Here is a 16,562-nt window from a genome sequence, read left to right as displayed (position 1 = left end):
TTCTGTTTCTCTCCCCCTTTTTTTTTCTTTTTAACTCTGTGCTTCTCTCCCCTTTTTTATTTATTCTATGTTTCTCTCCCCTTTTTTATTTATTCTGTGCTTCTCTCCCCTTTTTTATTTATACTGTTTCTCTCCCCTTTTTTATTCTATGTTTCTCTCCCCTTTTTTATTTATTGTTTCTCTCCCCTTTTTTATTTTATGTTTCTCTCCCCTTTTTTATTTATTCTCAGCCTCTCTCCCCCGTTGTTTTACTCCCCCTTCTTTATAGCACTGTCCCTTTCCTCCCCTTGCCTCTCCGTTTCTTTACTTACCTCCTGTCAGCTTCTTTCTTTTTCTCTTCTCCTCTTCTGTCTTCTCTTCTTTCATCTAGCTTTGTCTTGTCCGGCGCTCCTCACTGACTGACGGGCGTGACTTGATGTCGTCACGCCCGGCAGTCAGTGTGAATGGAGGAGAGGAGGGACGCGGCGCCGTGGTCACGTGAGTATTTTTCTTTTCTTTTTTTTTTGTTTTATTGTTCCAGTTCCCCCCACCAGCGAACCGACCCCCCCCTGCCGAAAAAAAAAAAATACATTAAAAAAAACACGAGATGAAAAAAAAATAAAAAAAATAAATTAAAAATTAGAACCGACGGCCCGGCCCGGGCCCCCTGGCAAGCCCGAGCCCGGGTAAAATGTACCCGCCCCCCCTCCTCTCGGCGGCCCTGCCCACAGTACTGAGGCAATGGAGCCATTCTGACAAGGGCACTATCTGTATGGAATTTGTATATTCTGACAATGTCTGTTATGGAAATAATTGGCTAGATGATGAGACCCCTAAAACCGCAGGGTCTTCACCTATAAGAGCCACCTTTCTTGCTAAGCGTAATATACTTATGAATATTCAGTTGCTCATAGATATTGTTTTGCAGTAGTAGGGGCTTATCATCTCTGGGTATTGCGGTTCAAATCAAATAGAAAAGCAAGAGCAGTTTCCAAGGGTCACCCAGAACAGCACAGCAAGATCTGTAGCAGATTAGATAAGGGTTCCTGTAGAGACACCAGATGGAATAATATCACTAAAAGGTACCGTTCAAACTAGTCCACATACGGAATCCAAATGCAGGCTGAGGCCAGGGGCTGGTAATATACAAATCAGAAACAATCCAAGGTCAGGGGTAAGAGAGAGTAGTAAGGTCCAATTCACAGTCTGGGTCACAACAGAAAGACACACACTAAGCACAGGTTCAAAACACTGGGTCAGAACAAACTATAACCAGCACAGGTGTACAAGAGAAGAGGCCCAATAAAGCCTGAAGAGCCGATAAGATGAGGTCTGTAGGACAAACGTCACGTGACACAGTAAGTAAATGTGCCTGCTCAACTAAGAAGTTAGTAGGAAATCAGGAGGAGCATAAATGTTTCAATAACGCTGTCTGCTAAGCAACCAGCTCAGACAGTCATAAGAAGAGTGGCACTAGGCTGAAAGACTCCACCAGGCGTGGAGTAACAGTTTGCAGGAATCTTCTAAAGATGATGCAGTTTCAAAATATACTGATGTGTATTAGAGAATTTAGACTGTAAGCAATACTGGGGCAGGGACTCATGTGAATGATTAAACATTTTCTGTAAAAGCTTTGCGTAATATGTTACCGCTATATAATAAAGAATAATAATATTATTGTTTGAGTCATTTTTTCACATGTCTTTTCTGCCTATTATATTTATTCATATATGTGTCTCACCTCTTTATCTTAGGTACTTGTATCTTTCTATGTATATATGTCACTTTCTCAATGTCCTACGATTGTCTTTTTGCCCAGGTCCAGATCTCAATTGTTTACTCTACTTGGCCATACTTGCTGTGCCCCCCCACCCTTTATGGCCTCAGAGCTCCATGGCCCACCACTTCTCAGAGGCTACATAAATAAAACAAATAAATGTATTTACAGTTACTACACATTATGCAGTGCTTTATGGAGAATATTTAACAATTCACATTAATCCTTGCCCCAGTTGAACCTACAATCTACACTCCCTACTATAAGGACACAGACACACTTTTTAATTTCATCTGAAGCCATTTACTCTACCAGAATCAAACCCATGTTCTCAGTAATGTGAGGTAGCAATACTAACAACAATACAGCTGAGCTGCCCAACTGTAAAGTGCTGTGGAATGTGAGGGTGTGTTTGTTGGGATGCAACATATTTCCTTCAGCTACATGAAACCATCAGGGCCCACCAGCTGCAGTCCATTGTTATGGCTAATAATCGCCATTCCCTGGGGGGAAATCGCCCTAACTGGCATAGTTGCCACCTCTTGGGGGTCCTTTATTTTCCATAACCACCACAGCATTGGGATAACCAAACGGAGTCCCTGCATTTTTCAGTACTAGGGCAGATTTTATTAGTAGGTGAGACCATGTCTTCCCCCCACCCCCATCTACAAAAAAAATGTTCAGCCCAATACTGGTAACACAGAAACTGACTACTATAATTTTAGCATTACTCCTAAAAATGGATTACTTAATACCTAGGATTAATTACTTTGTAGTCATATCTATTAACCAAAAAACATATATATAGTAAAATATTTGCCATCAGTCATGCTGGTAAAAGTAATTTCTTGTTTATCAACATTACTTCAAAATGGTCCTGTTTTTGCTTTTCATACTATAAACAGATATCTTGCACACCTAAAATGAACAGGACCACGATCATATTTGATTTTAGAGGCACGCATAATTATTGATAAATAAAATTGGGAACTGGGAGAAAAGAGAAAAGGAACAATGGCATCTCAATTGGAGTAGAAACAGGTTTACCAGCACCTCTGTATAAACTAGGTCCTATTACATAAAAATTTATTTACAGTCATCTCTTAGTATTTACATTAGAAGTGATCATTTAATAAAAAGCACCCCAAGACCATGTGATTCACAAAACTTGGCGTGCAGAGTTTCTGCACATTTTCTGCCCTGCTTGAGTTGCCCTGGTCAACTGCATGTGCTGTTATTGTGAAGTGGAAATGTCTAGGAGCAACAACAGTTCAGCCAGGAAGAAGTAGACAACACAAGCTCACAGAATGGGAGTGTTGAGGCATGAAACGTTTAAAACTCATTTAGTTCTTGGTTGCAAAACTCGCTACCAAGTTTCAAACTGCATCTGGAAGCAACATCAGCACAAGAACTGTTGATTGGGAGGTTCATGGATTGAGATTCCATGGTAGAGTGGACAACACAAGCGCACAGAATGGGAATGTTGAGACATGCTACTTTTAAAACTCATCTGTTCTTGCATTTTTTTTAATACTGAGATAAAGGGTAATGTGTAGCCCTTTTGAAGGTTAAAAAATCAAATTGTTATATTGAAAGTCAAGACAATTAATATTATGTTGTCATAATTATTCTTTTAATGCTCCCTCACCTGTATATAAGATATATTTTTAATAATTAGTACCAAGCCCAGCAAAACTTCCTTTTGTGTTAGTTCTATATCTTGTGAAAGGTAGTTGTCTTGTAAAATAGACGATAAAAACTTTTGCCATAACACCTAATTATGTAGATGTCAATATACATCTACATAATTCAAATCGCTCATGACGAGGATTATATATTTTTTTGTTATACTTGCAAAATTAGATTATAATTTAATTTCAGTACAAACAGTTATGTTAACAAACCCCAACCAGTACTTCACTGCTTTCTTTTTCTCTATGTATATCTTCCCATAAGGATCCAATATTGTCATAATATTCACAGATATTCAACCACTGTACAGGTAGTAAACAGGTTTTCAAGCATAGAAAAACATACCCACAAAACCTATTTTCCCAACTCTTCATAACATGCTATGTCCTTCCGAATGCACTGTGCAGTCATGATATTCAGCATAGTCATTCCCATTATATCATAGTTGTCTTTCACCTATTTTGCTTGGAATACTCTTAGCATTTATTACCATACATTTCATATTTTACTGCCACTTTTAATTTTACAACCTTCTTATTATAACCTCTGCACCCACTTCTACACCATTTCCCTTAACTAAGCTCTGCTCCCTGTTTACACTATCTTACACACTGGTTATTTCACCACACTTCTTTTTTTGATCCTAGTTTAAGATCTCTTATAGCCATCTAACCAGCTTCTTTCGAAACCTAGATGTACCCTTGTCATTGAGTAGAGTTTGTAGCCAATAAACAAAAGTTAATTCTCGAAAACCCAAAACCTTCCATCCTAAATCAATATCTCAGCCACTTATTTACCTGCTAAACTTAAGCTGTCTGTCAAGTATAGCACAAGGCATAAGTAGCATTTCAGGAAAAAATACCTTGGAGGTTCTTGATTTCAATTTTAGAGACTAATTTCATGAAATTCTTTTGAGGAAAATCCATCTACCTCACACTTTGTCATTGGTACCAATATGTACTGTGTTCACTCTGTTTTCATCCCCAACCCCTCTGAGCAATCTATTGTCCACAAAGCTAAACCCAAGCACTCAGTGAAGAGTAAACTGTTCACCATTCATTGTCCTGGTGACAGATTACTAGCACTTGTTTGGCCTTCACTACACTCCTGTTCCCATCTTCACTGGAGCAGTCATTCCCTTGGCTGCTAATGGAAGTATCCTTCTGCAGCAATGCTACTCCTAGAATAACTTAGCTGAGTGTATTGAACCAGGACTAACCTCACTGAAACTCTTTCTTTTACCCTTTTCTCTAAGTTTAAGGTAGCTACTTACTTCAGAATCCAGCTCTTCTATATATTCCATGCCTTCTACACTGGAGCCATGCAGTGTTTTTTCAATGATCCGCAAACTCCCCTCCATGCTGTCATTATACATCAGTGTTGCCAGCTAGTCAAACAGATTGAGAATCTGGTCTTTCAGATATGAAACTTGCCCACATCTGGCACAGCAGAATTAATTCACAAGCGGTTGTTTCAGAAGTGCATATATAGCACAAACAGAGGTGGAACTAGCAAGCTGTGGTGCAAGGAAGTGGGGAGGAGGGAAGGAGGTAATCGGGGCACACAGCTCGCTAGTTCCAACCCTCTGGATCTGCCGTGCAGTGGACCCCATTATCTCCATGGGCCCCGATGCACTGCACCTGCTGCACCAATGATAGCTCCGCAACTGAGCACAAGATGTGCAATGGGTGGTATTACCAAGCACAGCATACATAGTGACTGCAATTTACTGAAGTTAGTTTTGTAAACAAAAATAATTGCAAATATTTTACAAAACCTTACCACAAAGAATATATATATATATATATATATATATATATATATATATATATATATATATATATATATATATACTTTGTTTCCCTACTTCTATGTACTGAACTATGTTTATGTGTTAAGTTCCTATATACATATTCAGACAGTCGCCAGGAAAATGACAAGCACAGCTCAGAAACTTGGTTTTGCACTTAAGATGAAACCTCAATTAGAGGCCATTTGTGGCATTAACATTTCAATTCGTTTTCATTTCTTTTTTAGCATAGCATAATATATGATAAAAATCAGTGGAGGTTACTGTACATTAATGGGATGACTACTGGTGTGAGATACACTACATGGCCAAAAGTATGTGGACACTATTTCTAATTAGTGTGTTAGCTATTACAGCCACACCCATTGCTAACAGGGGTATAAAATCAAGCATACAGCCATGCAATCTCCATATTCAAACATTAGCAGTAGAATGGGTCATAATGAAGAACTCAGTGACTTTCAATGACGTACTGTCATAAGATGCTATCTTTACAATAAGTCAGTTTGTACAGTTTATGCCCTGCTTGAGCTGCCCTGGACAACTGCATGTGCTGTTATTGTGAAGTGGAAATGTCTAGGAGCAACAGCAGCTCAGCCAGGAAGAAGTAGACAACACAAGCTCACAGAATGGGAGTGTTGAGGCATGAAACGTTTAAAACTCATTTAGTTCTTGGTTGCAAAACTCGCTACCAAGTTTCAAACTGCATCTGGAAGCAACATCAGCACATGAACTGTTGATTGGGAGGTTCATGGATTGAGATTCCATGGTAGAGCAGCTGCACAGAAGTCTAAGCCCACCATGTGCAATGCCAAATGTCAACTGAATTGGTGCAAAGCCCACCACCATTGGATTCTAGAGCTGTAAAAACACATTATTTGGAATGGTGAATCTTGCTTCACCATCTGGTGGATTTGGGTTTGGCAAATGCCTGGAGAAAGCTTCCTACCCGAATGCAACTGTAATCCTTGTTGAAGGAGCAATAATGGTTTGGCCTGGGATCCTTAGTTTCAGTTAATGGAAGTCTTAATGCTAGAGTATATAATGACATTCCAGACAATTGGGTGCTCCCAACTTTGTAGCAACAGTTTGGGGAAGCCCTTTCCTATTTCAGCAATACAATGCCCCATGCACAAAGTGTGTCAAAAAATGTTTTCCTGAGTTTGGTGTGTAAGACACATTTCGGATGAATTGGAATGGCAAGTGTGAGCCAGGCCTTTTTGTCCAACATGCCTGACCTCACTAATTCTGTTGTGGCTGAATGGATGTGAATCCCCATAACCATGTTCATAAATCAAGTGGGGAAAACCATCCCAAAAGAGTGGAGGCTGTTACAGCAGCAAATGGGGGACTAACTCCATATTAATGCACATGGTTTTGCAATTGAAATGTTCAACAAGCACATGTGGATGGGATGTCCGGTTGCCCCAATACTTTTGGCCATGTAGTGTAGTGTACGTGTAAAGCATAATATTTTCTATTCATTTTCAGTCATAATTTCATAAACAATCCATGTTCGATATGTGGTATATTTCAGACAACAAACCCTTACCAACAGTGGATGAGATATCCTTGACATCTGTGTAACTGGACTGCAATTTAGTCTGGACTCTAGATAATTCATACTTATTGGGAAAAATACATGTATACAACCATAAATAAATACATTTTTTGGGGTATGTGGGGAAATTGAAATAGGTTGTCCGTGAGAAATACAATTCAATTGATAATTACCAACATAAATAAAAGATGGTTGCAGGGAAAACGTAGTGTTATTTCCAAAATGGATTATAAAAGTTGGAGCAGCATGCTACAGGTTTAATGAAGTTGGTTCTCACCCTTCCTTTGGCATGCAGATACAGTAGAAATAATTCTGAGTTTTTTTTACAGTATTCAATGCACAAATTTTATAGCACAAAAAGTTAAAAGGAACTATGTGTATCAGCAGACTATATTTATTTTGGGATTTGAAACACCAGTATTTGTATCATGTTTTATGTTTTGCTTTGTTATCTATATCAAAACTAACTAAAAGTTACAGAAATATACTGTCACAGTAAATTCATTTATATTATATACGGTTATAAAAGAAAACCATATTCCATTCAGTGAACATGTTGTTGCCAGTTGTTTTGTTACTCATTAAGTCCAGATTTTCTTTTAAGTTAGTGTTTTCAAAATTGGAAATATGTGAAATAGACCATCTTAGTTTATTTCTATTATGTAATAAATATAGTACATAGTACCTTAATTCCGAAAGGCTGACCCTATAGACTAGATCAATGTTTTTCTTGACTTAAAAGTAGACCAGCTCCACTAGATCATGGCTATTACACATTAACACTTTGGTTACGTAGGAGGATTAGGAAAGAATTTGCTGTTGGTCAAAACAAGTTAGTATAGCCAATGGACGTCACATGTTTATTATCTATTCATGCCACTTCAAACACATCCTCTTTGAAAAAAAGTTTAGTTTGAAACCAATGCCCTTTCTTATCTCAAGCAAACCTAGCTTTTCATTGCCTGAAAAAAGGTGACTTTGTAACATTTCTAAAGAGGGGCTAAAGTTGATGGAATGTAATTTCCTTGTTATGCAGGAAGTTGTAAATCAAACTAAGTTGGTTACATTTTTTCTCAGGCTTTGTTTTGACAACTAAACTTGCTCTGTGCAGATATTTGCAGTTAGGCGTCACTGTTAGGCAATAGAGTATAAAGGGAAGGTTACAGGGGGCGTTGTGACCACCCAAAGCAAAGACATTGCAGTAACAATCACAGTGTGTTTTACAAATAATTCCTCAGGGCTAATGATTAATCTGAGGTAAAACATTAATGCCCCAGCAATGCATTGTATAAATGAAGAGCAGATCTGACACACAGTTATTTAGGAAGCCTTCCTGAGACACAGACTTCTCATCACTTAGCTATTCTACTGATCAGAAAAAGACACAGCACTTAGCATACATTGCTTAAATCAGTATCATTTTAACATGGCTAAAGAAATCACCCCTTGTACCTGGCTGCTACCAGCCTCCCTGCTTTTTATAGCAGCAGTGATTGCAGTAGCTGAACCACTGCATTGTGCCCAGTGCACTGAAGAGAGATTAGCTCTTTGCCCACAAGTGCCTGCTTCATGCCCAGAGATTGCACGAGAACCAGGTTGTGGGTGCTGTATGACTTGTGCATTGAAGCGAGGAGAGCCTTGTGGGGTGTACACTGCAAGGTGTGGTAAATCACTGAATTGTCATGTAAAGTTAGGAGAGCCCAGACCCCTGCATGCACTTACAAGAGGACAAGGAATCTGTATGGATGCAGAGGACCTGGAGAAGCTGAAAGCTATTGATACCACAGGTGAGTTTGCATAATGCAAATACTTGTAATGTGATTGATGGAGGAGAGGTCAAAGCGGGAATGGTATGTTTTGTTGATTTTAGTATTAGGTGAAAGACATTCAATTTTAGCATTGACTTTTGTTTGACTTAGTGACAAGACAATTATATATTATTTTGTTTAAAAAAATACTTAAAATATTTACTGAATTCAGGCAACTTTAAATGTTGATGGTGATTGGCAGATGAATGTATTATATCACACAATTATATGATACTGCTATTTATTATTTTTTTATATATATATACTTAGAAATTGCATCCTTAAAACAGCTTTCAAATATAATAATGCAATTTCTGGACTTACCACAATTTAATTCAGTTGCTAAAATGAACTTGCTTTTTCATGAGACGAACTTATTATCTTTTAGTAAGAAAAAAAATCTCAAAATAAAAACATAACTATACAAAATAGGAATTAGTTATTAAAATATAAACAAATTAAACAAGTAATAATGCTCATTTTCATTTATAAAAGGTCATATATAGCATTATGAAATATGTGTGTTTTTTTCTCATAGAAATTGTTCCTTCCTATGTGTTTTCAGCATAACGTTATGTAAGAAAAATTTAAATCTTAACTTTTAAACTGTCCCACAAATTAAATACTTATCAAATTTATATTAAACTCCACGCTCTTTTATTATGTAATAAATTGTCATTTGTGCATTTTTTTCAGGGGCACAGCAAATATTTTAACTGTAATTGCCTACCATAAACATAACATCACAGTGTGTTTATGTGTTTTTTTAACACTATAACTTTATCACTATAACTTTATACAGATCGATTGTTAGAGATTTTATTACTTTTTGTGGACTCCACTTTTTAAACAACTTTTTACAGAAGTTTTTCATAAGCAAACAAAGACTGAACTGTCAGATTGATAGATTAATCTCCATCCATTTTTTAAAGTGCTTTAGGCTACAAAGGTATGGAGGAAATAGTTATTTTATATCCTAACATCTGTTTTATCTGCGTGGGGAGTATTCTGCTTGTAATATCACCTGATTATTGCGTACATAAATTTCTTGACATTGATGCTTGTTTTTGTGACCTATGTCCTACTTTCTTGCATCAGTTATGTGAAAGATCAAAGTATCATAACAAGCGTCTTTTCACATACATTAGACAAAACAAGGATGTATTTATGTCAGGCATACAGTCATCAAGATAGCATATTTTATTTTTAAATAATAAAATCTACATGGTGACCAAAAATTGTCAGTTTGAATTTACTAATCTGTAACATAAATTTAAATTTCACATTTTGGGGCTCAAGTAGAGCTGGACGCCAATAGCGTTTTCAGCATATAACACGCTTTCTTACTTTTGTGCCTACCCACAAAGCAGTATTTATGGTGCAGACATATGTAGACTGAGTCGCTTATTGCGCTCATGGGTGATACATTACAAAATGGAAGAACTCATTAGTTGATGGATAATCCATTGATATAGACCAATGTATTTCACCAATTTATGTGATATTGCAGTTTTTCCATTTATCTCTTTAAAATATTGAATAATAGAAATAAATATATAAATGATACAAATGTAAAAATAAATATAGATTAATACACTTTAATAAGCTTTAATGATGATTTCTGAGGACACTCAAACAAATATCAAGCTTCAAAAAATATTTGGAGTTTAAAGTACAATAAAGTACAGTTTCTAAACATCTGAAGTCAGGGGCGAATGGAGGATTGCCGGGGGGGGATGGGGGGTCCCCCCCCCGACCCAAAAAACCCCCCACCCCCCGCGAGGGCTGCTGCTCATGCGCAGCAGCTCCGTTTCTTCAGCGCTGTCCTATACAGCAGCCGCGGCGCTGTCTAAGAAGCGTCCGCGGCGGTGCTGTATACACTACAGCACCGCCGCGGACGCTTCTTTGACAGCGCCGCGGCTGCTGTATAGGACAGTGCAGCTATAGCGGCCACTTAGTTAGCGCAGGGGGGGGGGTTCTGGAGACTCAGAAACCCCCCCTGCATGCGCCACTGGAAGTACCCCCAGGTGGTAACAGTTTGAGGGTTTACCTGAGTGGGAGCAAGTGATACATCCAGACAAGTGGATTGATTCATCCATGCTTGATTGAGAAAATCCTCAAAATATGATCTACCAGGAGAACTTGTGGATTGGCGTTGAGGAATTCATTGACAGCAGCAAACAAATGTATACATTTCTAATGTAATTATGGTAGCTAATGTCACATAATAGAAAATAATAAAATTAATTTTTTTTTCTAGAAGTAAAAGCCTACTCAGATCATGAAAACACAGCTCCAGATGGCGCTGACCAAGACCAGATCCCACCATTCTTTAGATTATTTCCTGATGGTTTTGACAAGATCGATGCATGGAATGCAATCACTGTGTATGAGCAGATCAAGGCTATAAAGCTTTTTGAACAAAAAAAAATGAAAGAGCAGGTAAGTTGTTAAAAACTAATATTGTACAAGAGTGTTAACAAATTAAAATTTGCTGGGAAATATAGTTAAATTCTCTCCTGAAAAATCATCCTAATGAGTTATATAATTGTCACCTGTGATGGTAGTTAACAGAGACAATAATTGTTTATTCCTTAAAAAGAGTTGTTTTATTAGAAAGGTTTATCTATTGCAGCTGCACTGTCACCTCACATTTGTTTTGTTGTGTCCAGCAGTGCATAGCAACAATTTTCTTATATGACTAAGCTCTATTAAAAAATGAACCTAAAGTATAGTTATATTCTCTATGAGCCTGAGTCATTAAAACACGTATCTGCCAATTTTGAGTGTATCATATGCAAAATCACTCTGCGTATGCCCAGAACTGAGAGATACAGCCAGTGAATGCAGGCATGACCGCTGTGAGCACAGATGTAATAGACACTTACTACAGCCTACGATTTCTGGGAGTGAACAGAGCAGGGAAGGGGCATTTGGCCATAGTCAATTTACAGTAAGGGCGTGTCAAGCTTGTGCGCTGGGCGTCACACAATTCCTTGTTTTTCTGCTATATCTCTTGCACCAGCTATAGGGATAATCTAAGTCCAGAGTCCTAGTGATGTTAGTTTTGTATGCATGCTATAACATGTGTCTGCAGTCAGGAACAACTGTAAACATGCCTGTTATGTACAGTAGACATTAAGGACAGCCTAATAAATGTTTTTCCAAGTGAAAAAAATGTATAACATTTTTGAAAAAAAATAAATCCATTCATACTCATAAGTGACTATATTATTGAAAAGGTGAATTAATTGCTTTATATTTTTTTTCTGTGCATTCATTTGAGAGTTTATATTCCACATAGGTCATACATGCCAACTCTCCCGGACAGTCCGGGAGACTCCCGAAATTCTCGTCAGTCTCCCGGGCTCCCGGGCAAGCTGGCATTTCTCCCGCATCCCAATCTCACACTGAGAATCGCGTCATTTTGGAGGGCGGGAAGTGGCGGGACGAGGCCAAACGCATCATTTTGGCAGCGCCCCCACGACGCAAATTACGTTTTCGCGTGGGGGGGGCAAAATGACGCGCTTGGCCTCGCCCCGCCCCCTCCCGCCCTCCAGTCACGCCCCCTCTCCCGGAAACAAGTTTCCGGGAGTTGGTAAGTATGACATAGGTATTGTATGTATCCTGCAGTGGCTGGTCTAGTAGTGCAGAGTAAAACTACACCCATAGTCAACACCACATGTATCCCTTCCTTGTTGACTTCAAGAGTACGCAGAGCCGATTTATGTGCCGGTATATAGCAAACGCATAGTGCGTTCAGTGGACCTGAGTCATTAAGGAGAGCAAAGCTAGTTGGGATAGGGCATGTCCTAAATCAACTTTAAATTTTAGTTAAATTTCAGTGTAAACATAAAGCTATCAAGTATTTGTATGCTACTTAAACATGCAGCCAGTATTTACCTTATGTGCAAAATATTAAACTAATTTGCACCCCATGCATTGTGACATGGTTTGCCCGGGATCAAATTTAATCCTTTTTTTGCCTTGCTCTCCTTAATGACTCAGGCCCAGTATGCGTGCCTTAATGACTCAGGCCCAGTATGCGTGCCTTAATGACTCAGGCCCAGTATGCGTGCCTTAATGACTCAGGCCCAGTATGCGTGCCTTAATGACTCAGGCCCAGTATGCGTGCCTTAATGACTCAGGCTCTTTATCTTCAAAACCAGAAGCAAGAGTAGGGTTTTCAGCTGGAGGAATATCACCTTTCCTTTCAAACACATAATGACGTATTATATTATCACACAATAATGTAAATTGTCTGCAAGTCCCAGTGTAAAATAAATTGCTTGTAAGAGGACATCTTCATACACTGATATGGTGTACCGTCATTTAAGATAATGCATTCAATATGGAATTCTTTCAGATAAATCATGTGATACATATGTACAAAGTCACCCAAACCACACCTAATCGGCACATACCTCGCCCATCTCTAGAGAGAACATACAAGAACACACTCCTTTTTTCAAATTAAGAAATTACCGCCTATCGGTCAAAAATCCCAGAAAACTGCAATCCCACGAAAATACATCTATGAGACATTATATTTGTAACATCTATAGTACAAAATATTAATGTTTTCCTTTTGTTTTTAGGGGCCATGCCAGAGAGATCTTTATAAAACAATGGACAGACTGATTAGGGTTCATCAAAGAGCTGGAAAAGATATATATAGGTTTCACATTCCCAACTGTAACAGAAATGGCTTCTACCACAGCAAACAGGTACAATCTTATTGAATGTATGGAACAAAATAATATAACATACTCATATAAATATGCAAACTTTGGGGGTCCTTGGAGTTGGACGTAATTAACACAACTTTAATTTTACATTCCAGGACACACATTCCTTACCTAAGCTAAAATAGTACACAATGGACCTCATTTAGAGTCGGACGCAAAGTCCATTTAAGAAGTGTAGGAGTGGGAGTGTGCCGCAGCTTGGTAGGGTATTACGAGTGGCAAGCAACCCCAGTCGCGTCCTACTCGTAGTACCCTACCGAGCTGCGAGCAGTTCCTGCAGCTAGCTAAAGCTTGCGCCACCTAATTCCTGCCGCACAGCTTTAGCCCTATTTTGACGTGTGTTGCGTCTGCACCTCACTGCGACTAGGATTTATTTACATGGTCACGCCTTCACAATTCTGCGTTCCTCCCATTCTCTCGTAGTGAGTCACAAGCTGTTGCAAGTGTAATTGTGTCCAAGATGCAGGCGGATTTGGTGCTTGCTGCACATGCGTGATAGTGTTTTTTTGTTCGATGCGCCTAAAACTGACTTTGCGTCCAAATCTAAATGAGGTCCAATATGAGTACAATCATCATCAGTACAGATCTTATATCAGGAAGAAAGGAGTCGCAATAGTCTGCAACCAAAGTGAAACTTCAGTTTTGTAAAAATCAGTTTGTATGCTTAGGAATCGGGCTTACGGTCAACTATACATGACCCCATTGTCTTTGTTATCTATTTGTTAATGTCAAAATTTCTAAGTATTATTATTCATTTTATTTAGTGTGAAACCGCTTTAGATGGAGAACGTGGAAAATGCTGGTGTGTCTATCCATTAACTGGAAAGAAAATTCCTGGTTCTCCTGAAAACAGAGGGGAACTTAACTGCCAACAGTTCCTGAATGCACAAGAATAGATTCGAACATCTCTGGTTATGTGTATTCTTTATTATTTGTGTACAAATACTGAACTATTTATTCTGACAAATATTTTCAACTTTTCTTTCTTTATATTATGTATTTTTTCATAACTATTTATAAATACAATATTACAGTCTATATATTTACGCTATTTTTTAGAACAAATGACAAAATGTAAATCAAACCAGTTATTTAACACATAAATTATATTTTTACTACTGAATATTATGTTATTGAACTATATTATCAATATACTCTAAAGAACCAAAATACAATATTTAAGTAAATGTTTTTATTGTACACACACACACACACACAGACACAGACACACACACACTTAATTTTGTATTCTTATCTGTATTTTCTTCCCTGAATCATTTTATATATTTTTTTAATTATATGAAAATGGTAGCTGTTGTATTATGAAGTGTTGAAATTTAATTTAATTACTATATATGCTCTTTATATCCAGTGACTCAGTTTGATATAGAAATCTACTGAGACTAACAACTATTGTTCTCTCTAAGCTTTATACTCTGGGAGAGAAACAGCTTAATGTACTGAAAGCTCCACCATAAATCAGCACTGAGAATCTGCAGTTTGGTACAACTCTTCACAATGGACTTTTTCAATTTTTCGACACTGTAATTTCCAGAGGACAAAGCATAGAAGCACTATAATAGTAGATATTAAATCAACTTATGGTCCATAAAAGAGGTGTTTTCTCTCATAGATATAAGATGATTTAATATGCATTAACTGCTGTGAATGATGTTATTTATTTACATCATAGATATTTGTATAACACACCATGGTAAGTTTTTCCAACTGTCTAACTGGTTGAAGCTCTCTAAACATTAACTAAATTGACAGACTAAGAGAAAAATCTTTAAGTTCAACATCAATAGTGTCAGCTCTACATTTTAATATTGCTTCACAATCTATTATCATACTTCATAAAGTGAGAAACAAATTGAACTTCTTGGGTGGGGGGTTGTGATGGAGAATGCAACCACTTGTTTCCACATATATTTGCTATATCTGAAGAAATGTAATTTTGAATTTAACCTCAGTGAACTATTATTATAAACAACAAGTAATTATATGTAGAAAGCAAAACATATAAAAAAAACATTTATAAAGAATAACATATTCATGTAACTATTACCAATTCTTTCTCACTTTGTGTGCATATGTTGCTTTTAAGAGGCTGCCTTTAAAATAATGTAAGAGATACAAATATGGTTATATGTATTTATTACAGCCATATATACATCTTCTATTTTGCAATTTATATTGCAGGCATAGAGAAAAATTAAGGAGATGCATTCTCTTTTGTGCAGATTTACTAATAAGACTTAAAGTAAAGCTTATGCAATTTACTTATGTCCATGTAAAAATAATAGAAAACTAATCTAAACTAAGAATAATTATAGCCCAGGGGAAAATGTATTAGCATTTCCAGAGCTTCCCTTTAAATACAAACTAATGTTTATGCACGGGTGCAACATTTAATTACATTTAATTTCATTATTTTACTTGTATATTCTGTCCTAAAAAAAAACAGTGCTGTTGATTTCAGGATGCTTCAGAATCCCAGCTATATAAAAACACTAGTGTGAGTGGTAAATGTTAAGGACATCTTTAAAAATATGCACCTGATGTCCCTGTCACGTACACAATTCTGCAACTCATTTAAATGTGTTTACTGTACATTCTATACATTTGATTTGACTAATGGCTATTAATCACAGCATACCAGTTTGTAAATATGTCCCTTGTTTAGGGAGAAAATTAAAAACTCTGTCAGGTTTAAGCTTTTATTTTTCATAAAGATACTACTCCAGAAAAGAACCTCACTTGTTAGTATATACACTCCTAAATACATAAAACATTCTGTACACATACTATTAATTAAAAATAATAATAAAAAAAATGTAATGTTCGACTGACTTGTAAACATATAATAAGACAAATTTTATAAATTTGTACAGATTGAGCACAGTTCTTTCGGACAAAACACTATATCCGGTGCTTATCTGTATGCAGACAAAGCCCCAGAAAGTTTTGAAGAGTCCTAAATAATGGTGTTCGATTTGTATATTTAATTTACAGGAGAATATAGGAAAGATCTAGTTGTCTAATGTATGTAAATTAAATATAATTGACCTTTATTTCATTTGAAAAACATATACAGTTTTCATATGTTGTTGGTCATTAATTGTTTTGTTAGAATACATCTTCAATACAATAAATCATATAACAAGTGTGCAAACCTGTACATAAC

At 37.1% G+C, this 16,562-nt stretch overlaps 1 protein-coding gene across 1 annotated transcript; it reads left to right on the top strand.

The window, feature by feature from the left end:
* Positions 1-8,010: 8,010 nt before the first annotated feature.
* On the top strand, positions 8,011-14,612 carry IGFBP1 (insulin like growth factor binding protein 1). The gene is made up of 4 exons (XM_075212664.1): positions 8,011-8,606; positions 10,888-11,069; positions 13,226-13,354; positions 14,140-14,612. Exons 1-4 carry the CDS (start codon positions 8,246-8,248, stop codon positions 14,269-14,271), a joined length of 804 nt encoding a protein of 267 aa, XP_075068765.1. The 5' UTR covers positions 8,011-8,245; the 3' UTR covers positions 14,272-14,612.
* The last annotated feature ends 1,950 nt before the right edge of the window (positions 14,613-16,562 follow it).

Source organism: Mixophyes fleayi, chromosome 5 (assembly GCF_038048845.1).
Source record: "Mixophyes fleayi isolate aMixFle1 chromosome 5, aMixFle1.hap1, whole genome shotgun sequence".
Lineage (NCBI taxonomy): Eukaryota > Metazoa > Chordata > Amphibia > Anura > Limnodynastidae > Mixophyes > Mixophyes fleayi.
The sequence above is the reverse complement of the archived record's forward strand: the minus strand, read 5'-3'. Positions and strand labels throughout refer to the sequence as shown.